The 24,125-nt window shown below is 36.4% G+C and overlaps 1 protein-coding gene across 1 annotated transcript in view; it reads right to left on the reverse strand.

The window, feature by feature from the left end:
- The window catches only part of Nkain2 (sodium/potassium transporting ATPase interacting 2), a 993,485-nt gene that overhangs the window by 145,528 nt on the left and 823,832 nt on the right, over positions 1 to 24,125 (reverse strand). The window contains exon 4 of the mRNA XM_028766436.1: positions 13,454 to 13,654. Coding sequence (XP_028622269.1) covers positions 13,454 to 13,654 — 201 coding nt within the window. The remainder of the gene's footprint in view (positions 1 to 13,453; positions 13,655 to 24,125) is intronic.

Consider the following 24,125-nt stretch of genomic DNA (forward strand, 5'->3'; position numbering starts at 1 on the left):
GAAGGAGGGTGGGGAAGGAGAGAGAGAGAGAGGAAGGGATAGGGGAGGGGAAGGGGAGGGGACAGAAAATGAAGAGATTTTTTTTTTTAACTGAGAAAAAAAATGTACTTAAAATATCCTGCATGCCAGTCTCAAGATTCTCAGCATTAGGCAGTGTTACAGCAGGATTTTAACAGGATGAGCTACACAGATTTTCTGCCTGGGAAGAATGGGTTAGTGCAAAAATCAGATTGTCAATTAAGCATGAGTTGAAAGTTCAGCTTTCCGAAAATCCTGAACTTATGCCTTACATTTCACGAAACAGATCCTGAGGAAGAACAGAAATAGATGAAGGCTAAAGATAAGAAGAAAAACTTACATAAGCCAAGTGTATGAGTTTCTCTACCCATGTCATTGGCTCACGTAAATGCCAGACATCATTTTATATACAGCCTAGATATAGCAGACGTTGGCATTTAAGTATAGATTGAGAAAATTGCGCTTGAATGAATGGAAGTTTACTGGAGAGAAAAATGATTTCCCCCAGTTAACAGTTAAAACCCCAATAATAGGAATGTTTTCAAGCAGAGGTTGTAGGGTGAGAGAAGAGCTATAATGATACCTCAGTTCACATCTAAAAAAAAAGAAAATCAGCTTCAGTTCAAATTGCAATGTGTGGGTTGTGTACACAGAGCCCTCCTCCTCCCTCCTGCCTCAAACCTCAGGCTTCGTGTTAAATGGGACAAATCACGTCGTTCGTAGTTCTGCTCTGCTTGGTACAGCTGCTGGCTGCAGGTGGTACCCTAAAAATATATTGTTTGTTTATTTTCTGTCATAGCAGTCTCCAGAATGGTGCAGAAAAGTGCAAGTGCTCCTTTCCTTTTGTGTCAGTGAACCACATGATGAAAGAGTAAGACCTTTGCCAGCCTCAGCATGAAAAGACCCAAATACGGGGCCCAGGTAGGGCTTGTGGCTCTGCTTCTCTTAAATTCCATTTTCTTTGGATTCATGAAGCAAAGCTGACATGCAGCTTGTCTGTCATCAGAGCCTCTCGCCTGGGTCTCAGTGAAGAAAAGCCAGGCTACAAACTGCTTTTGTTGGGGGAATAATTGATCTGCTCTGGAGATTAACATCTGTAAGCACATGAGGCAGAAAAGAAAAAAAAATCAATAACACATCAGAGCAGCAAAATAAAACAGAGACTATCCAGGTAAATGTTCATGGAGATTATTTAAATAGAGCTTTTAATGACTTCTACTTTATAACTTACGTGATCAGATAGTGTTATCAGTCATACTGGCGGAGCACACAGGGTGACTGCTTACCTCATAGTTGTTAAAAACAACACAATTATCTATATGTAAAACCATCTTACATGTTATTTCCAAAATAATGATACATGAGATTTACACTGCACTAATACTACTTTAGCCCTTTTTGACTAGGTGAGTCTCAAAATAATAAACCATCTGAAAAGCTATATGAGCTAATTGGTGCAAAGGCAAGATTGGCAACAGTAATTTCATGCCAAGCAATTTTTGGCAAGGTACTTCATGCAACTGAAAAACAAAAGGATCAATGAGATTCTGATAAAAAGAGATTTTTCAAATCTGGAGGATAATTAAGTAAAATGTAAGCTAAGAATGATTTTATAAAAATACTTTAATAACTCATTGTCTTCTAGCAGCTAAGTCACTGAAGACTTTGTAAAATTTAGTGACATAGAAATATATTTAGGTTATTAGCATGGGAGAAATACATTACCTAAAGAGTGGACTTCTAATCAGCTCCCACATTACATCAGTTCTTGTGAGAAAAATGGATACTCACCACATATATATTCTATATGTGCATATATGTGTGTGTGTATGTACATGTATATACATTGATATGCATATGTATGTATATACACATGTATTGTATATATACATACAAATGTGTACACACACACACACACACACATGCATATATCCCACGCACAAATAGGATATGTATGGTAAATCTAGACTAAACATTTTGGTGGTTTGAAAATGCTTGGCCCAGGGAGTGGAACTGTTAGGAGGCGTGGCCTTGTTGGAAGAAGTATGTCACTGTCGGGGTGGACAGTGAGATCCTCCTACAAACCATGTGGGAACCAGTCTTTTCCTATCAGCCTTCAGATGAAGATGTAGAATTCTCAGCTCCTGAACCATGCCTGCCATGAATACTACCATGCTCCCACCTTGATGAGAATGGACTGAACCTCTGAACCTGTAAGCCAACCCAGATTAAATGTTGTCCTTATTAGAGTTGCCTTGGTCATGGTGTCTGTTCACAGCAGGAAAACCCTAATGAAGACATCCATGATTCCAAACTTCAGAAACAGGCATAAGTGATGTCTGTCCTGACAGAAAATGGGGAGAGGAAAAGGGATTAAAACTGCAGGGGTAAAAGGGAGTCCCAGAGTCAGGCATGAAAGGCAGACAGAAATGGAAACAGACACATGGACGGTAGCAAAGGAAATCGAAAGTGTTGACAAAATAAATGTAAGTTTGATCCAAATGAGGGACACAGAGGGTAGAAATATTGACCTTAAAGGAAAGAACATAAGGATAATGAACGTAAAGGCACAATGAGTTGAAAGGGACAGAAGGTTATGAAAGTTACGTCATTTTTAGACAATAACCTGCAATTGCAGATTACAGACGAGATGAGAGTTGGCCAGAACTGCAGGCTCACCCTCAGGTGGAGGTCGCAGCCTTTGTTGTTTTCCTGTCTATCATGCTCCACAGCCATGCAGTTCCATCCTCTGCAAATTTGAATCTTAGGTCAACAACCAGCCATTTCAATGGGCCTTGGTTCTGACTCCTTATACTGTTTTAAACTTTGTAGAGCAGTGATCCTATTGGCTATCTTGTAGATGCTCTATGGCCACGTAGAATGTATAAACACACTATATACACATTCTCTTCACAGGAACTGAAGTTGTAGAAGTCCCATGAAGGCTTGATGCATCCATATTCCTGTGGTGATACAAATCAGTGCTCTCAGGTGATATTGTTCAGAGACAGAATGAGTGTGAAGCTGGTTCTAGCTCTAAGGCGGGTGAAGAGGAATGTACATTTTTCACTCAAATCTTTTGGTTGAATCTACTAGACTTTACATCACTGTTTAGATATGACGGCTTTTATCAACTGGAAGTTGCTGTCCTTGGCATTCATAATTACTTCTTTAGCTGTATATTTGCTTTCATGTTGAAAACAGGTCTGGCTATGTGGCTCTAGTCCTAACTCATGGCAGTCCTCTGGAGGACTGAAACTGCAGGTGCCAACACATTGGGATCTCTATACTTTGTTTTATATAATGAATTTTACACTTAAGTTTATACCTTTCTAATTTAAACTCTTTCCTAGGATCAGTAAGTGTGAGGAGAATTCATTATCCTAAAATACCTTCCCAAATACATGATAAATCACCTTTCTCCATGATCAGGACTCAACCTTTCAATTCTATACAAAGCAAATATGTGCAGTGCTAATAAGTGAAGAAACTGTCTTCTGCACAGAAGAAATACAGAATTTCAAGATAACCAACTATTTGGTTTAACTAGACAATGATCACTCTAAGTACAGATGAACAGAAGCCCCTTGGTATGTTAGAAAATAGTAATGCTGACTCATTCTGCAATACACTATGCTATATATTAATTGTGTGCTTAGATAGTAAAACTAAAAGTACAGTCCTCCCTACACTTATGCTATACAGATACTGATGAAGTTGTAGACAAGGAGGTAGAAAGGCGATGAATGAGATGAATGGCTTATTAGTGTGCTGATAATGAACTAATCAAGCTCAAGACATGGAAGTGGAGACTTGATGAAAGAGAACAGAGAGATTCATACATTTCAGGATGTAAGAGGAGATAAATGGACTGAAAATATCCCTGGGGCAGTGACACTCTGGACTTCCTATCAATGAGAGCAGAAAGCAACTGAAGTCCTGAAAGAATGTGTATTCTTTGTCATGAGCACAGCCATATTAAGGACCCCAGTACCCTAGACCCATGGGAAATGGGCTAGGATCCGGTAAATGGAACAACCTTCTTTTGGTCATTGTATGGATGTCAATAGTGTGTGCAGAAAATGTCACCATAGTTTTTTTTTCCCCCACGGTTGCTTATAGCATGAAGAGTGCTTCCTACAGAGATGAACCAAAGCTGTCTCTTTGTCAGCTGTATGTGATACTCCGCCCATCTCCCTGTTCAACTCTGTACAATAATAAACATATTGAGTTTCTGGGGCTCAGTGGCAGTGGCTTCTCCATCAGAGAGCTCAGACTACCAAATCCCTGATTTTTTGTACATGTGTCCACATTTCTGTCCTATCTTCATTCCCTTACCACCCCATTTAGGTCAATCTTTGAAGCCCTGCAGAGCTTGCAACCTCAGGACTTGGGAACCAGCTATGCAATAGGCACTGATTCATACATGCATGTGACAGCTGCCTCTCTGGGTAGAATAAAATCATTGTCTAGTAAGACAAGACTGAGTTATAAGCTTACTAGCATCTAAAGTTGTGAGCTTGACTCAGCTTCATTGTTTGCGGCAATTTTAACACAATTGGTGAGAATAGAGACAAACATTAAGAGGGAAAAGCAGAGCCAGGAAACCTTTGACCATAATGGTACCAAGAGAATAGAGGAAAGATGACCAGGCCCTGGAATCGTGTATTTGCTGAACAGAAGGATGTGTGGGCTGACAGCAGTTGAAGTCCTATTTATAAAACTGATAAAAGTGAAAGATACAGACAGAATATCACAGATGGCTCCTTTCTACTGTGTAAACACTATTTAGCTTTAGTGTATTTGCCCATATTTTTATTCTTTTTCTCTCAAGTATAGCATGCCAAACAATTAATTATCTTTCACATTATAGCTGTCAGTACAAATCATATTTACATTCTTCCTTTGAGAATTTGTTGCTCTTATTTAACAGCAGAAACACATCTTACTCTCTTTCTCATTGTATTTAGATGGTATGACAAAGAGAAAAATGTTATGAAGTACGTACACCTAAGAATTCTGTATCATATTAATTGATTGGGCCAAGAATGACATTCTAAATGATATTTACATTACAAATGATGATGGCAAACTGCTATTCCAGGCCAACAACTTATAATGATTCCAAAAAGACATTAACATGATTGCTTATTTTGGAGATATTTGTGATTCAATACAACTAACTTAGCTCTGAATAGTTTTTTTTTTTTTTTTGGTTATAAAGTTAAGCATAAGAGAGATGATCAGAACTTAGTTCATCACACAACATGTTGTATACAATCGCCACTTAAACCTCACATTATTAATGAAATACAATTATCTGTGATTTGTTGCAGTCTGTAATCCTTACTAACATCTTAAGCATGTTAATGTTTTTATTCTCTGCTTCCAAAGGTTGTGATAAATAAGATGATTAATTCAGAGGGCAAGGAAATTCTTCAAATGTTCTGCACAGAAGCAGCTATTGTCCATGGGTGATAATAGTTGACGAGGGAAGGGGTAGGTCAGTAATGCAGGAGACTGAGTAGTATCATATTGGCCTTATGAGTTAGTGTTCTACCTGGGGAAATGGTAAATGTAGTAGGATTTGCTTTGCTTTTGCATAACACTGTGAGTTAACCTGAAAACTTATAGTACCCTCAAAGAGCCATGGAAAGAGACTGAACTAAGGATAAAATAAAGGATGCTGTCTTTATCCAAGCTCAAGGTAATTTCTTTATCATTTAGTTCATAATCACAAAGTATTTTATTATATAACCAGTAGTGAGATTTAAGGATGGCTACTCCCAGATCATGAATTTTTATCTTCTATTTTCCAGTTTACAAGTAGGGAAAATCAGATAAAGCTAATAACAAACAAACCCCCTGCACTTAGTTTGCCTTCTGAGGCTATTTGAGTTCTTACATTCTGCTTGCCCATGTGTTTACAATGCACTAACTAATTTCAAAGGACACACCAGCAGTAAGCAAAGTGAATGACAGGACCTTATAACCCATTAACACTGCAACAAGTAGTAGTATTTGTTGCTATTCAGGGACAGTCCACTCAGGGTTCTAAAATTAGTTTGTAGAAGTTACTTTCTATGTTTGGAACACATGGTTGTTCCAGGAAATGTCTTCTGATTCCATTTCTATTCTTTTTCTCTGTAACCCTGGGGGAACTACCTGTTTACATGCATATTTGCTTCTTCATCCCACATGTTTTGAATATTTGTATGAATTATAGTGATGCTGTAAAATACCAAACCTCTTATGTTTACCGAGTCACTGACTTTTACATGCTTTCTGCATCTGAGTTCTCAGGAGGACTGGAGACATACACCTAAATGAATCTAGCATTGTAGGTTTGTGTTAAAACTAAGCCTCCCATCTCTGGGTACAGCTAACATCTGAGCTCTGTCTAAACTGTGGTACTTCTAACAACTGATGCCCACATTCCAGTACATCTAACCATTAAGTTCAACATCCTAGGATTATGTGACAATGGAACCCAGTACCATAAGTATTTCTAACAACTGAGCCCCCTGTTGTAATATTTCTAACAACTGAGCCCAGACTGTGGTTATATCTAACTTAGTTGGTGCAGCACTTAAATCTAACAGGAAGATCTAACATTACAGCTGCTGGCTACTGTTGGAGTTAGGAGAAGGAAAGATGTTTCTTGTACTGACCAGTTTTCCTTATAAGGAGCCAGAAGTTTTGTTCTAAGAAATTATTTTTTTGAACTTTGACATTGGACTAGGAATCTGATGACTCAGTGTCATTTTCAGATCCATGCCAAATCACTAGTTACTGTTGAAATGGAGTAGATGTAGCACAGATATAGAGGTTTACTGATGATAGGTATTTCTGACAGAGGACTGACTTGAAAGAAAATGTTTCAGAAGACCTAGAGCAAATAGTGGAATGATTAGAATTGTATAACCGTCCTTTCAGTAGACGAGCACTTTCCCTGAACAGAGCTGCACGGCCATCTCGCTATTAGATGATCGGTTTACCTGAACAGGACTATGTGGCCACATTGGTATTAGAGGACCTATTTCCCTGCCTTCAGCTATGGTGCCATATTGGTAGTACAGAACAAAAGTTTCTGACTTGACTTTGTGAGTTTCTGGGAAGACACTGATATTTCTAGGCAAAACTCTGAAAGTGATTGTCATCAAAGACTATCCTTCAAGTGTTCATTTAAAAATTATAGTAGGTCTTCGACACATCTATTTCAGGACAACACTGACTTTTTTCTAACTTTATAAGAATTGAATGTTAAAATGTATTTGCATGTAACTTATAGTCACAGTTATAATTTTACCCAACTCATCAAAACAATACAGTTTATAATAAACATGGATTGAATGTTACTAAGGGAAAATTAAATTTTTATTTGAAATAAATTTGCTATTAGCACTAGAATGAGAGAGCTTGACATGATTCATATTTTAGTATATTGCTTACTTCTAAGCACTGAAAAGTCTTGTTCTTAAATATCAAAGTAGCGAGTACATTTTGTATGATGTTATTCAATTTATGTAACTTATTTTAAACTACATGCCACAGTTTACACATTCTGCATCATAAAAATAATCTCAAATAACCTGCCAACTGGCAAATCTATTAGGTTTTCTTTCTACTTCAATGAAAGCAAAGAAATGGAAATTGCTCAATTTGCAATAATTTCTGGGAAATGTCTCAAAAACATGACAAAGATCTAATGAACATCTGTTAATCATACTCCAGAATCTCTTAAAGGAACAAATCCTGATTAAATTAAAATGTTTGTAAATGTTGACAGACTATTGACTCTGTATTTGTGTCTTTTTATATAATATAATGTTTTGTTAATTTAAAATATGTGCTGAGTTATTTTTTTAACAAGCTTGGGAGCTATAGATAGGCTTCGTTTCCTTTGTAAAACTTGTAAAGTAAAAATCATACTATAAATGGATAAATACAATTCACTCTGAAACACATCAAGACAAATTAAATTTCCTTTCTGCTCTGTTTAGGTAGATGTTATGGCTACCTCACAACTTTAATCCAGCACTTGGGAGCATGACCAGGTGGATGGCATACAGAATAAGACCCTGCTTCAAAATAAAATTTAAAAAAGAGAAGAAAACAGAAAAAAATTCCTATTTTTCCACTTTAATATGTATAAAATGGATATTCCCATGACAACCATGTGAATTCCAAATATAGTTGTAGCTAAGAACCAGCTTATTCCACATCCCTGGCCATCTCTTTTAAGCCAAACAATCTTACAACACTTAATACATATTTTCTAGCAATATCCTAGTGGCATGAACATTAGGACCCAAATCTTTAACAATCAAATCAATGTAAATAAGTGTTTACAGGTTAAAGGAGACATAAGTTGCAGCATGCACAATATTAACCCCATGCACTTGTGTATACCACACACATTGGCAAATTGCCAGTTTTCAGAAAGCACTTCAGCACAGACTCTAATAATCCTGAATGCAGTGTTCCAAAATAGTAAAGTTCTCATATCCCTGATATTTCTAGGCATATCTGAGTACAACAAATGTCAAATGCAAATTATTAATCTACAATAATTGGAATAGCTGGGACTCGCTGATCTGAAAAAAACATTTCATTTATTACTTTTCATTTAATTCTAATCTGCTAAATAATGATTTCATGTACACTACCAAGCACAGAGTTTTATGAACAGAGAAGATATGTGTCTGACAAGACAACTGCTATATTTTTAGTTGAGAACCATACACCAGTATGAAAGCATTTCCTATAGTCTTTCTGAATCCCTGCTAATTTGTTATGGTTTCCAAGCCACCTCTAATGACTCTGGGAAGTACTAAGCTTATTTACCTTTTACCAATATTCTTTTCTAGTCTTCTAAAAGAATAGTAATCAAGCTGCCATGAATTTAGAAGTGTGTCGGATGTAAAGGAAATAAAGGAAAAGAAAGGCAGGCAATTTTTGTTGCTGAGGTTAATATTAAATTTAGAAATATTGATTCTCTGGATGTGGCTACAGAAACAAGTGACTAACTGGCTTTGTTTTCCAATGAGATTTTTTTAATTCTAACATAATTTCCATAGTTATTTCCATTATTTTAATAAATAATTTCTCTTAAAATAACATTTGTGTTTGTTATGTATTTTAGCCATGGTGAAGCTAATTTGTACATAATAAATGTGAAGCTCATGGACACCAACTTTTCTTCCCCATGAGAGATGCAGCTAATCAATCATAGGATTCTTTGCTCTGACAGACTCTGGAGTTTTGGATTTCAGGAATCCATTACTCATCAGCTGGAAACAGCATTCACGTTGAAGGTTGTTTCCTCTCCTTTCCGTAAGAACACAGACATTCTCTTTTAATCAACCACGTATGTGAATAAAGGCTTTTAACCTGTTCTACTGCCTCAAAGGATGGTGACATGGTCAGAAGCGTGGACTAATGCTTTCTATCCTTTGCTCTATCAGTCACACTCTGCTTAAGAAACTCTCTGAATCTGTTTGTAATACAAAAAATATTTCCCATGTTGATCTCCTTCTTTCTCTCCCTACACATAGTTAATGTGTTTCGCAAATACAGGGATTTGAAAAACATTCTTTTTGTTGTTTTATTAAAACTGTATACACCTGTATGCCTTTTGAATTCACCAGAGGAGGAGGAAGCTGGAAGACTGACACCTGGCTCATCATTAGGGTTTTCTGTCTGTTTTTCTGCTCAGCTGGAGGCTATGTGATTAATATCCCCTCTACTCAATTATAGGGGTATTATTCTTGTCTTTCTTTGGCTGTAGATGGGAGATATCTATGTGTGTCATGCAAATTTGGGCTTTGTGAATGCTCCTTCCAAAATCAGTCAGAAGTTGATTGGCAGAAAACCTAACAATGGGGTAACAAGCATTTGGGGGTTCAGGAATCTATGAAAGAAAGGCTGAGCCATGGCAGAATAAAAGAGTGAGAGATTTGGAATTAATCAAGAGGAATAACTGGAAGAGCAGTGTATGTGGAAGCTGATTTGAGTCAGACATCCTAGAGGCCAGCTTCAAAGACAGATGCAGACAAGAGTTAGAGTTTAGCTGACTTTGCTGAATATGGGATGAGAGTGAGAAGCAAAATTATGCCTTAAATTGGATAAAATATATTCTCACTACATCCTCTGATGCTTTTACCTGCATTAGGTTAGTGCCATCAAGAGTCTTTTTCCATTTTTGTTGTGACATCTCCAAGTACAGAGATTCAGATCCTTCTGTTTCTCCAGAAACCAACAGGGTCAAACACCAGGAACTGCAATGAATAGAACTGAATTCTCTGAAGAATATGTGTGACTCAGTGAAGAGGAACAGAGATGATTCAAGACACCATTTTATTCCTTAATCATTGCTGCCAAAGTGATCATAATGACCAGAGAAAAATGTGTTCATAAGGCACAGAAAATTGCTCCAGATAAGCCCTTAGGGGAATAGCAGACACATTTTAGCCCAAGGCTGGCTAAACAACAGCAAGCTCAAAGGCAGAAAGTATATAGAACTTAATTATCTACCTCCTAACGATTCTGAGCTCTGCCACAGTCAGGACTGAAAAATAAGAGTTGCTGTCCTCAACGGAGGAGCTACTGAAAAGGGAAGGGTTGAGGATGTCAGTTCTCCATTCTGGAGACAACGGAGACAGGCAAAATGAGATGCCAATCACAACAACACTTAGAGGTATTTTATCTTCTCTGCATTATGTACACCTGTCTTTAAAAGTGTTCTGGGTATTACAGTGTAATATATATTTTTTGAACAGTATCTCACCCTTGTAATGCAAAATGTCTCTGTATTCAAAATCTTACAAAGGGTTTAATAAAATAGTAGTTGTAGTTACATACACACACAACACAAATGCAAATAGCTTTCTAAAAGTGATTATAAGTACCCAGTCACATAAATTATATCTTCATATTATCTTTGGATATATGTGGAATTTTGCCAAATTGTAGGTTTAGCGCAAATGATGGGATAATTTGCATAGGTGGTACATTTTGTTTAAATCCCCTCTCTAACATCATTTGGAAGCATTTTATCTGTCTCTTAATTTTGGAAGTATTTTACTTTTTTCATGAGATTCTGCTTACTAGACTTTGAAGAATGAAGTGACTATAAAGCCATCATAGCTGCCTTACCTTAATTTCCCAATAAAACTGTCACCAATGACTTTCTTCATGGAAGACATGTCTTGGGTTGGAACAATGAAAGAGAACAGTCCATGCTATTGTTAGTCAGCTTAGCTTTGCTGAATCTCTGCCTATGCTGACCTGTTTTGTCTTTGAGAACAGGATCCATGAAAGCCAAGGGTGCCTGAAGATCAGTAGTCCCTCTTGATGCAACCAAGAGAAAACTGATTGAATATGTGATGGATGTAGATTAGCAGCTATAGTGACTACCTGATAACCTTTAACTTTAATGTAGTCTATCTGAATTCTTAGTACATGTGTTTTGGTGCCCATCACAGTTGACATTTTTGTGATTACAACTGTAAAGCCACCTAAGAAGGGACAAGATGTGGTGACTGGATTACTGGAAAATCTACACCTATTCTTAGAGAAGAGATAGATATTTACTTCATATCTAGCCTTCATTTTCTTTAGTCTATATCTATGATCTTCACAATCTTCAGTAATTCAAAAGCTGAGTTATAAGCCCTATTTCATGCTTCGCCTATTGATTTTTCAGAGAAGGAACCTCCCTCTATTGCTCTGTCAATGCAGTGTCTAAGCAAATGGTTCTACAATGCCAAGACAGGAAAGAGTTCATCTAATCTGGGTTAAAAATGCTATTACCTTAGGGAAGAACATAATTCAGATTTTCTAGAAACTAGTTCTCTGCAAAGATTTATAGTTCTTTCTTTGGGACTGAGAGACAGTGAACTACAATGATGAGTCCTACCGCCTGAGCAGGGGTATGCTAGTGTGACCCTCTACATATATTACGGCAATTCATGACCACTGGATTGGAGGTGGTACTGTTAGCCTTCTTTCTTATGTGACAAGTAGAGCCACCAAGAGAAACACAAGTTGATACACACAGGAAATGTTTTTTTGTTTGGATTTGGTTTTGATTTTTGAGATACTGTCCAGGGATATAGCTCACAATCACCTTGGACTCAAAATTTCTGTGTAGTTTCCCAAATATGCAGACTACAGCCACATTCTATGATCCTTATTAGAGAGGTAATAAAATGTTACTATCATTTTATTACTATCATAATACTATCATTTTTTAAATCATGTTTTGCTTTGCTTTTTTTTTACTTTGCTTTTTGTTTGTTTTTGAGACTAGGTTTCTCTGTGTAGGCCTGTCTGTTTGGGAACTTGTTCTGTACTCAGAGTCTGTCTCTCTGTTCTGAGTGCTGGGATTAAACTCATGCACCACCATGTCCAGTTACAATATCTTTTATGATGGTACAAAGTTTTTTTTTTAATTTTTAAATCTAAAGACACTGATATCATTTTACATATAACTAATTGTCCCTTATTATTCAGTTCTGAGTTATATCATCCTCACAGTAGTTAGCTGAAGAAAGATTAAAAAAACTAGTTTTACTTTTGCCAACAAGTTTAAGTTTGTGCATATCAATTTTAGATCTATATATTAATCTAAAGAAAATGTATATGGTTCTATGATCTCACACAGACATGTGAATTCTTCTATAAGAAAGTTTTCAACTTTGTAAATCTCACAGATTCACATAGTTAGGTTTCCTAAGTTTCTTCAAGAAGAGTTGTTTTTATTTGAATCTTTGTCCTAATAATGGAAATAATTTTTTCAGAACATAAGTATATGGAATACTAACTTGACATAACCTCACTGCCTCCTGATAAATGGAGGATTCTTTGTTGTCACAATATGAGAGCACTCAAGGCTAGAGGTACACTCTACAGAAAGTATAAAATGGTCTGAAAAATTAGGAAGAATAAACAGTGACAGACCTGTGAAATCTAGAAAGAATAATGATACAAACAGAAGAAAAAAATGTGCTAACAGTTTAGCTATATACACATATACAAACTTCATATTAAAATCTTTCTTCTCTCTCTCTCTATATATAATATATATCATATTGAAATACATATGTCATATTGAAATCTTTCCTTTTTTGTGAAGACTTTTCCTATGGTCCCTTTAGAATCTTCAGAAGAGTCTACTACCAATGAAATAATTAAATATTTATGTATTGGAGGATATCAAAGGCTCTTTGTCAATTGCTGATGTAAAGCAGTATACACAGGTTTGCAAAGAATTGTTTTAACCCAGAAAATTCCTATTATAAATGCCATTAATCAGAAAATTAAAAAAAAACCCATACACATTCCACATCAACATACAGTCCTTGTACACACTGGGTGTGCCCAGAAACAATTCCAGAAACACTAGAAGGAGTGGTTAGTTGTTAACACTTACTGCGAGGACAATTTGGAGGGAACTATGAGCCACTTCTATGTATTGGTACTCCAGAAAACACCCTGAGACAGTGATGTATCGATGGTCTTCTGGAGCCCAATCTGGGGCAGGTGTCACAGATGTCACCATGCATCCTGGTCCATTCTCCATCCACCAAGATCGGTGCATTGAAATATTAAACGTCAGGATAAGGTCTGTTTCCTGCAAGAAGGCAATTTGTAAGGATGAGAAAGACTATAGATATCAATTTCTTTGTGATGGACTTATTTCTGTTTCTTGTTTGAAGAGGTAGGCCCCTTCCTACCTAGTGTATGTTATAGGCACTTAACTGCTTAATTAATTATGTGCATGTTGATTATAGTTTTGAAGATTTGACTGACAATAGTACTATCAATAAATTATTATTGTTCTTTATTATTTTTAGAAAAGTTACTAATAAATTAAATGAACTATATCATATTGAAGAGGTCTTTTTGGTATTTGAAAATATCATGAGCTCAATGATTTAAACCATATCATTGGGTGAAATTGGTGCCATTATGAATCTGATTCATTTTTTTCTTTCAAAATGCTTATTTTTTCACATATTCTAGCTCTTCAAACTGAATTGTAACTTGACTACATTTACCTTAATGTTGAGGCTAATGGTGGGAATTTTAAAGAACTTTTCATAGTAACACACACTATTACTTGTTTTTTTTTCCTTTCTAATAAAAGTTGGTCCTGTGTGTGCACATGTGATTGACTCGAGGACTCTGCAGATACTAAAATCCTAAAAAAAACCCCTCATGTCGCTTGTATTAAATGGCAGGTGATCCAATTAAGAGGCCCCAAGGGAGTGGGGAAGTTTGGTGGGGTGGAAGTGGGGGTTAGGGATATCCTCTTTGAGACAGGGCTGGGGAGAGGAAGAATGAGCTGAGGAAGAGTCAGAGGGCAGACTGGGAGGGGAATAACAACTGGACTGTAAAAAAAAAGATAAAAGAAAAATAATAAAAAAAGAAAGAAAAAATAAAACAAAAAAGATGCATAGTTTTTGAGTAGAGAGGGGAAACTTTATTAGCAAAACATTGTCTTCAATCTTGTCAGGTTCTATTGTAATTTTTTTCATAAAGTTTCTTAGAAAATATTAGCAAATTATAGGACAGAGATAATAAATTCACAGCTCTTCAGATGGTACACAATGTATTTGACTGATCATATGCACTCACATTGTTTATGTTCATGGCACATAAAAAGAAAGAAGGTACAAGAGAATGCACTGAGCACATTCCATTTCTCAACAAGTCATGAGGGATGACCTGCATGGGAACTGGATTATGTCAATGTTGCTGTCATGGGACAACAGGAGCAAACTACTCTCATTCCAGAGTGAGGTGCTCAGATGCCTTGGCACACCTTGAGCAGACAATCTTATCTCTGTTCTGTGACTGTCAGCCACTGACTCCCACTGAAAATGATAAAGATTAAATAATAGCTAGATCATAGCTAGCCATTGAGCTGATCATGGGGTTCCCAATGGAGGAGTGAGAGAAAAGACTGAAGTAGCTGAATGGGTTTGCAGCCCCATGAATAGAGCAACAATACTAACCAACCAGAGCTCCCGGGGTCTAAACCACCAGCCTGGGCGCGCATAGGGAGGGGCCCATGGCTCCAGCTGTATATGTAGGGGAGGATGACAGTGTCAGGCATAGGTGGGTGAGGAAGTCCTTGATCCAGTGAAGGCTGGATGCTCCAGTGTGGAGGAAATCGTGGGTGGGGAGGTGAGAGTGGGAGGGTGGGTGGGGGCATATCCTCATAGAAGCAGGTGGAGGGGGGATGGGATAGGGGGTTCCTGAGTGGGAGTTGGGGGGAAGGGGATTACATCTGAAATGTAAATAAAATATCCAATTAAAAAAAAGTAATAGTTAGAGATCCCAGACACTGAAAGGTGGAGTCAACTGGAGAAAGTGGGTTATGGTATCATCATCTTCCATGTAGCAATGGGAAAAATAAGGAAGACAGTTTCCCTTCATCCTGAGGCTATGGAGAAAAGCTTCAAGAATTCTTTGGAAACTTGGAGACAGAGAACTGACTATTGACTTCGGCTTAATAAATTTCAAAGTAAAGCCTGCAGCCAAATTCACCTGTTAAGTGGCCACACAAAAAGTGATGATATCTCTTGAGAGGCAAGTCTATTGCTACAGAAGATGGGTCCAAAGCAAAAGAACTTTTGGAGCAATTTGTAGGCCTGTTTCCTAATGTTTTCCAAGAAGAACAGAAGTTTCGTTAGCAGAGCAATAATAGCTGAATCTATATTACCTCATATTCCCAGTTTTTGAAGAAAGAAAAAAGTAATACAAAAAAGAGAGCATGTAAATTAATAGTCATGCGAATACTACTGAGGGAGATTGTGCAAGAGAATGTTTTTGAGATCTGGTGGGATGGGGGTGGGGTGGATGTAGGGACATCCTCATGGAGACAGGGGTCATGGATGTGGAACAGTTGGAGGGTGGACCAGGATGGGAATAAAAATCTGGACTTTTAAATAAATAAATAAATAAATAAATAAATAAATAAATAAAGCATTTTTGAAAAGCCAAAAAAGCTACCATGAATAAGTCAGTTTGATAATCCTCTAAAGGTCTTTTTGGTACCTATATAGCCTCCCTGACCTATTAACTCTTCTCTATTGCTATTCCAGGCCTGGAGGAATGAGACCAATAATTGTGAATTAGGAAACGTGTGGCTATGAAAGATCAAAGACAAACACAGTCCATAACATATGGCATTTCCTATGGGCTCGGTTAACTTTGAGTGAAACTGGAGTATCTTATTACAGTGCTGGAAGGCCACTTCCATTTTGTTTAGGAGACTATTTGGGGATGATAATGTTTTTGATGCATTCTTATTTCAAAGAAACAGAAGTCTGTCATATCTTTGATCTGGTTGCACAGAACCTGAACAATGGATAGGTTTTGAGGTCAGTTATATAAGAAAGAATACTGTTTTCTGCTTCTTTCTCTGTCTTGCTCACTCAATATTTGGTTGCCAAAGAAAACTAGGTGGATCACTAGTGACAAGGATGAAAAAAGAAAATGTCTTGAAAGGCAATTAGACCAAAATTAAGACATAAGAGCAGCCAGGTTCACATAGTCCAGAAATAACAGTTTGGTTTCCTAAAAGCTAGTGATTTCTAATGCAGTTAGCTCAGGGTCTGAGTAATCCTTCTTTCACAGGAAATCATTTCCAGACACAAGGTTCCATCTGAGAGAATGAGAGAGAGGAGTTTTATGAAACTGAAATATTGGCCGTTTGTATTATCGCTCCTCAGCTGTTGGGGCAGGACTTATTTCTTATACAAAAGTAAACAAGTTAGTTACAACCATGCATGGGTTTGTTGGGGATACTTGTTGCTTTCAAACAGTAACTAGGGCCCAGACAGTGATTCTGAGAATCTTCTTGTTGGATAGCTCATTAAATATGAGGCTGTCATGACTGATGCAGTGAAATTCCTTTGCTATTGAATACTCAGTACACCAGTGCAATTGGTCTCCACAGCTTCAGAAAGAACTACATCAAGACATTGATACAAGCACAGTTTATGTCCAATAGATCTTCTTTGATCAGTAGCAATAATGTATTCTTTATCTTCTAAATATTGACATAAATGGGGGGGGGGAGGAGAGGATTGTCATGACCACCTATGCACCATCAAAACATAACTAAAATGTAAGAGTTAGTGGATGCAAAAATGAAGATGTCTAGGAAGCCAAAACATGAATATCTCATCAGTTCACCCAGTCAGCTCTGACACGCTTGCAATAAGGAAAACAAAAAAGTCTTATACATAGTAAAGACACTATTCTAGACACATCTGCTTTTTTTGTTTATTTATTTATTTATTTGTGTGTGTGTATGTGTGTGTATGCGTGCATGCATGTGTGGGAGCATATAGATGAGGAGGTATGAGCACAGCTTGTAGAAACTGGTTCTTATGTTTCACCATGTGGTTTCTAAGGATCAAACACCCATGATCATTCTTGAAAATATGCACCTTTATCTGCTGTGCCATCTCACTGGTGAAAGTTAACCCTTTCTTCCCTAGTACCAGGGTGTTAAGAGACAAGCTTTATAAATTTTTAATAGAAATGCAATATACTGTATGATGCCTTTAATTTCCCTCTAAATTTAAAGTGTTTTACCTGAGATGGGGGTTAGACTGGATGAATGGTCAGAGAGTCTTTGTCCCTCATTTTTTGTGGATACTGGAGATCATACCTGGGTTCTCATGCTTGAAAGGCATACACTTTACCAACTGAGCTGTCTTGCTAGCCTAGTTTCTTCTAGTATACTGTCTGCACTATTTTTTTGAGGACTTCTGTCACAGACCAGGTTAAACTGAATAGTTTCAGGAATCAGGAAATCTATTGTCTCGTCTCAGAGGCTCAATGTCTGCTCTCAAGGTATAGTCAGGATGGATCTTCAGAGCAACAAGAGACAATATTTGTTCAAGACTTTGAGGAAATGCCTGTAATATTTGGCACTTTCCAGCTTCAAAACTGTAACTATGATTTCTGCTCTGATTTCTTGAAATATGCATCTTGTGGGCTGTGTTCAAATACTCCCTCTGTATAAGAAGTTCATTCATGTTTACTTACAACTACACAGGGCAAAATAACCTTACTTGGTTAGATCAAATTACTGCATTTCCAAATAAACTTGTGCTTGGTGGTACTGGGAGCTTCCACATGTAAATTTGGGAGGAGCACAGGTCAACCTATAATGCTAAACTCTGATGGCTAAGGATTATCAGAGCCAGAGTGCATGGATGGCAGGCATTATATCTCATTTCTTTCCTTTCTGTACTACCCATTTTATTGTTTATTATTGGCATAGAGTTTATTTCCATAAAATTAATAACCAAATAGCAGTGTTTGTCCATAGTTTCTGCCATCTTCCAGTATTCTACTGCAAAATAATCATATCCATTTGTTGAATATCATTTCTTCACATATTTATTTCAATTTTATTCATATTTTGCCATATTTGCATTATTATATTATCACTTAACTATTTATCCATATGTGTCCCTGGAAGGTGTGAGTTAGAATGTGCTCAGGCAACAGAATTCTCTACTTTCAACAATTCTGCATAATTTTCTCTAAAATTTGATTAGATCAATAGTATAAAATTTATTACCATATAAATATTTTTATGGCTGAGCTGAGTTGTGAATTATGAGAGCAATTTCTTTCTTATACAATGTTTGTTCCAGTAGTTAATAATTCTTTTCCATCAAAAAACATACTTTATTTTTTGAAGTAGTTTTAGGTTTAGAGGAAAAAAAATGAGCTGAAAGTATAATCTTTCTCTGTGAACATTCTAGGCCAGGGTGTTAGATTTGTTGCAGTCTGTGAACCTCTATTGAATATTATTATTATGCAAAGTCCCATTTTTCACTGTGTTCATCTTGACACACAGTCTGTGGCCTTAGAAAATGAGAGGTGACATGAACCTGCCACTCCAGTGTCAGTGAGAGTCATTTCCTTGCATAGGCATTTTTCTGTACCTCACCATGGTGTCCCTGTCACCTTCCTAACAGATGGAAATTGGTTGGTTTAATTTCTTAGAAAACTCTGCATCCTTGCAATGTTCATACAGAATACAATCGCAACTGTAGACGGATATTTCAGATACCAGCTTCTCTTATTTAATACTACACATTTAATTTTTTTCTTCTTTCCATGACCTCAATGCTGATTTCTTAATATTAATAGCATTTCATTGTCTGTGGAAATCACAGTTAATTTATCTATCCAGTCACTTGAGGGACTTCTTGACTGATTTAGGGTTTGGACAATTAGGAAAAAAGCTGTTATAGTTTTTCACTGTGAGAGGTTAATGTGGACATAAGATTTCAAGTATTTTAGTAAATACTGGAAAAGATTACTGTGGGGTTACATGGTAAAGGTGTATGAATTTCTGCAAGAAACTACCATAGCGTCTTCCAAGTGGCCGCACTGTTTTGAAATCTTGTAGGCCATGAACGCTGGTTTCTGTTTCTCTGCATCCTTATCAGCATTTAGTGTTTCCATCTTCCTAGATTTCGTTCACTTTACGTGTGGATGCCCACTTCTATCTCCATTTGCCAAGCTGACTTTTCTTTCTATTACATATTTTTATTCTTTTATCAAAAGGCAAATGCTCATATTTATTTTAAGCTTCTGTTCTGTTCCATTCATTTCTCCATATATTCCTTCACGAATACTACAGTCTGATCAATGTAACATTATAGTAAATCTTGAATTAAGAATGTATTAATCCTCAAATTCTATCTTTTTAAAGTACCATATTGCCTTTTCTGTACATTTTCCTCCCAATATAAGTTTTAGGATTAAATTGTCAATATTTATAAAATAACATTCAGACAGTTGAGAGGGCTGAGTCTGTAGAAACTTACATTTAAACATTGAATCTTCATACCAATGTATATGGTTTATCTTTCTAGTTACTTAGTTCTCTGGTTTTCCCACCAATTTTATAATTTTCTCGTATGTACCCTGTATTCACTTTCCTGCATTTATTCCTGCTTTTACAGTTTAGTGTAGTACTACTGTAGTTTGTATTTTGCTTTTAACTATTCATTTTATTTGTTCACTGTTGACATACAGGAAATCAAGTGATTTTTATGTCCTTCCTGGCAGGCATTTTATAGCTGCATAGTATTAGAATTTTTTATCACTTTTTCTTGATTTTTCTATAAAGAAAATTTCTACAGTTGTCTATGTTGCTTTCCCATCTTCCACCTTTCTTACAGTTTCTTCCTTAATGATTTAACTAGAAGTTCCAATAAAGCTGAAAAGTGAGAAGTAAAGCTCCCGAGATGCAGCTGTACCCATAGAGCGGATTAGCTGACTAGAACTACAATTGTAGAGTGGTTGGAATGCTACAGGTTCAGAGCTTAATGCAAATTATCTTGTGCTGTCTTCAATCTCTTAGCATTTATCGATTAACCATTTTGTATAATACTCAACATCCTTGTGACTTTTAGTGTAAAACTTTTGGAATTTATAAACAGAGCTTCTTGTTTTTACCAACCCCAAACCTAAGAATTTCATTAGATAGTATCTGATAGAGCAATCTTTTCTTCTGTGACTTGCCTACCCGATATACCTACTAATGTGTTTGTCAAGGGTCTCAATCTGTAACTTTATTTACTCTGTTATCATAAACTTCATGAAACTGTTACAGTGCTCAAACATGGAATACGGAGGCAGTCTAAATCTATATAGTTCCAGCCCATGATCACTTAAAATAAGCTATCATGAGAGAAGCATGTATTTTCACATTTGAGAAGTATGTATTTTTCACATTGTCAAAATGAATGAGCATACAATCGTGACTTAGGTCCGGTCTTAGAGTATGGTTCTAACTCTCTTTCACTGATAAAATATTAGCTATTGTAGTGGAAGTTTCCCCTAATTGATTAAATAATAAAGACTACAAGAAGCCAATCACTGGGTGACAAGGAGGAGAGCCTTCCAGGTTCGAGAGAGGAAGAGGGAAGGCAGGAAAAGAGCACGTTTTTGGACTGTGGGAACAAGGCAGACAAGATGTAGGCCAAGGGCTCTTATTTCAGGTGGCAGAGTCCACCAGGATCTGCCACAGGAAGATTAATAACATAGAATAGTTGGCGAATTTAGGATGCTTGATTCTGTGCCCAGTAATTGCGTTATCTGTTGATTCTAAACTAAGATTGTTTGGTGTTTTCAATTTCTTGGCTGTGGCCGAGTGTGGATTTGCAGGAGTTCGCCCCCAGGTAGCTGTGAAAATTTGGGAGTGCTGAGTGGGTTCGGCAGTAGCCAGCTGCAGAGAGGAGAGAGTGATTTCAGAGCTCTGGAGAGGCAGAGCCAGCTTTGGTGGGACAGGCTTTGGCAAAAGGAAAATACGTAATCTTAGACTCAGTACCAGGCTGGAAACATACTGAAACCGCTGTCCGGCGCCTAGCAGGCTATAGGGTGGAAGGTTTTTTAATAATATACTCAACAAGCTGTAGGTGTTTTTAGATATGCTCTATGCAGCTGAGCCTCACTCTATTGCTAATTTGTTTTTTATTTATGTAAATCATAAACGGATGTTGGGCATCATCAATCTTTTCTTTTCCATTATGATAATGTAATGTAATTTTTTCTTTCACTTTTTAAGAATGTGCTCTAGATGTACGGTACAACGTGGGATTTAGAATGGACTAGAAGATGAACATAACCAGTTATCTGCTGCTGAAGGAGCTCAGCCCACTTTAGGAATGTTAGTCAGACTGCAAGGAACAATTTAAGTAGAAAGAAGATATATCAAAGATCCAGAGATGGCTCAACACATCATCCAGGTCTTAGCCATATCTACCTACTCACCCCCTGCTTTCTGTGTTATTAAAGGCCAATGATCTGTACAGTGACAAGAAGGAGACTAATTTGTCTTGCTGCCATGGAGACTTCCTGCTACCTAAGTTTTCCTGAAATGAGTCTTGGAATGGTGTGCTTCATTCTTTAGTCTTGATCCTGGTAGGAAGCTTTTTAAGTAAGCACACTGTTATGATTATATTAAATCATTTTAAGTATTGAATCAGCATTACTCTACTAAGCTAATTCACTCTTGATCATGATCTATAATTCTTTTTGTTCATTGATAGAATTGATCTCTTAACATTTCATTAAAGATCTATGTAGGTATGTTGACACGGTAGTGCTTTTTGCAATGTCTTTGAGTTTGTAATTGAGGTAATGCTAGCTAGAATAAAGAGGGAAAGTATGTCCTCTGATTCTACCGTCTGCAAGAGGTAAAAGTTAATTGATATAAGTTCTTTCTTAAGTGCTTGGACAAATTCACCAGTGAACCCATTTAGGCTGAGTTCTTATGTTAAAAAGCTGTTATCGATTAATGTTTGTTAATAGGTATGGGACTATCTTCAACTTCTTTATCATTTAGTGAGATATATCAGGGCAATTGAATTTGTTGATGCAGAATTATTAATAACATTATATTATGGCCTCTTTTATTGTCCATAGATGATCGACAGCAATATTCCTGTTCATTTAGGGTATTAGCAATTGTTCTCTCTCATTCTCTCATACACACAAACACAGACACATCACACTTTCTCACACATATACACAGGTTACACTAAATTCACTTAAACTATTTTTCAAAAAGAAAGCTTTTCATCGTATTGTTTTTCTTTGTAGGTTTCTTCTTTTTAACATTATTGATTTCTCTTCTAAATAAAAACTAATTTTCTTATTAATTTGGAATTAATTTGCTCTTCTTGTACTGATGTGTTAAATAAGAAACTTAGGGTGTTGGTTTTAAGTCTTTCTTCATAGCTTTCAGTGCTATAAATTCCTTCAAGAAGTTAACATTTCCCTGCATTCCATATGTTTTGGATTCCATATGTTTTTCTAATTTTTTTCAATTTCATTTACTTTAAAATATTTAAAAATTTTGGATATATATACATATACACATACAGATACATATACATATACATGCATATGTTTATACATATTTTATAAAATATATGAATATATGTATAGTCATCCCATCATATTTTTTGGTATATTCAAAAGTATTTGTCCAGTGCCAAATGGTCAGTCCTGAAAATATACATACAAAAAATACCCATACAAGTAATATTATGTGAACTAAACTGTTTAGATTAATAATTAATAGATTAATATGTATATACATATATGAATCCAATAGCAATTAGTGCAAAAGGAGGCCATGAATTTTAAATAGTGCTGGTAGGCATATATAGGATGTTTTGAAGGGTGGAAAGGGAAAATATTGTAATCATATTATAATCTCACAAATAAAATACAAAATTATATGTAACTTCAAAAATCTCTGCATAGTGCTTATTAGTTCTTTCTAAACTGAACAGAATTGTAAAGACTAATTCAAAATTAATTTCCTCATGATAGCCCACTTAAAATAATTCTGTTTTATTTTTATATGTTTGTTCTTTTGCTGGGGGCCCATGATCTGGGACAACCCTGGCTTCAGGCTCTTTCGGGCTCCATAGCATTTTAAATCTATATTTGTTTATTATTATTTTGAACTAGCACACTATTGTAATGATGGTCTTACAGGCCTACTCATGTATTTCTAGCTATGATGTTTTTCCTTTGTCTTTCTTCCTTACAAACTATCCAATATACCCTTCTCTATCTTTTTCAAATTCATGGCCTCTTCTTTCATTATTGTTGCATGATCATATGTTTATGTATATTCACATACATTCCTAAGTATGATCTCATCATTCTATACAAAGTTTTTTGTATGTATGTTTTTAGGGGTGACTGCTTCATATTTGATAACCAATTGGTGTTTCTTTCCTTGGGACAATCTTGTCTCCCCTTTAAACTGTACTTAGTTACTTCTAGTTCTTTATGTAGGGTTGAGACCTTGTGGACTTTCCCTCCTCTAACTTTGGCATAGGTATTATTCCTATTCAGCTCATGTTTTGTCAATCATGTTGGTGAGACATTATGGGTACAGCTTCTGACATTACCGGGAGACACTCTCACAGCAGAATCCTGATTCTCTGGCTCTTACAACTTTTCTTCTGAACTACTCCCTGACAGCTTATACCTTTGATAAATAGAAGTGGATAAGATACATGACTAATCATAAC

Source organism: Grammomys surdaster, unplaced genomic scaffold (assembly GCF_004785775.1).
Source record: "Grammomys surdaster isolate TR1022 unplaced genomic scaffold, NIH_TR_1.0 168, whole genome shotgun sequence".
Taxonomy (NCBI): Eukaryota; Metazoa; Chordata; class Mammalia; order Rodentia; family Muridae; genus Grammomys; species Grammomys surdaster.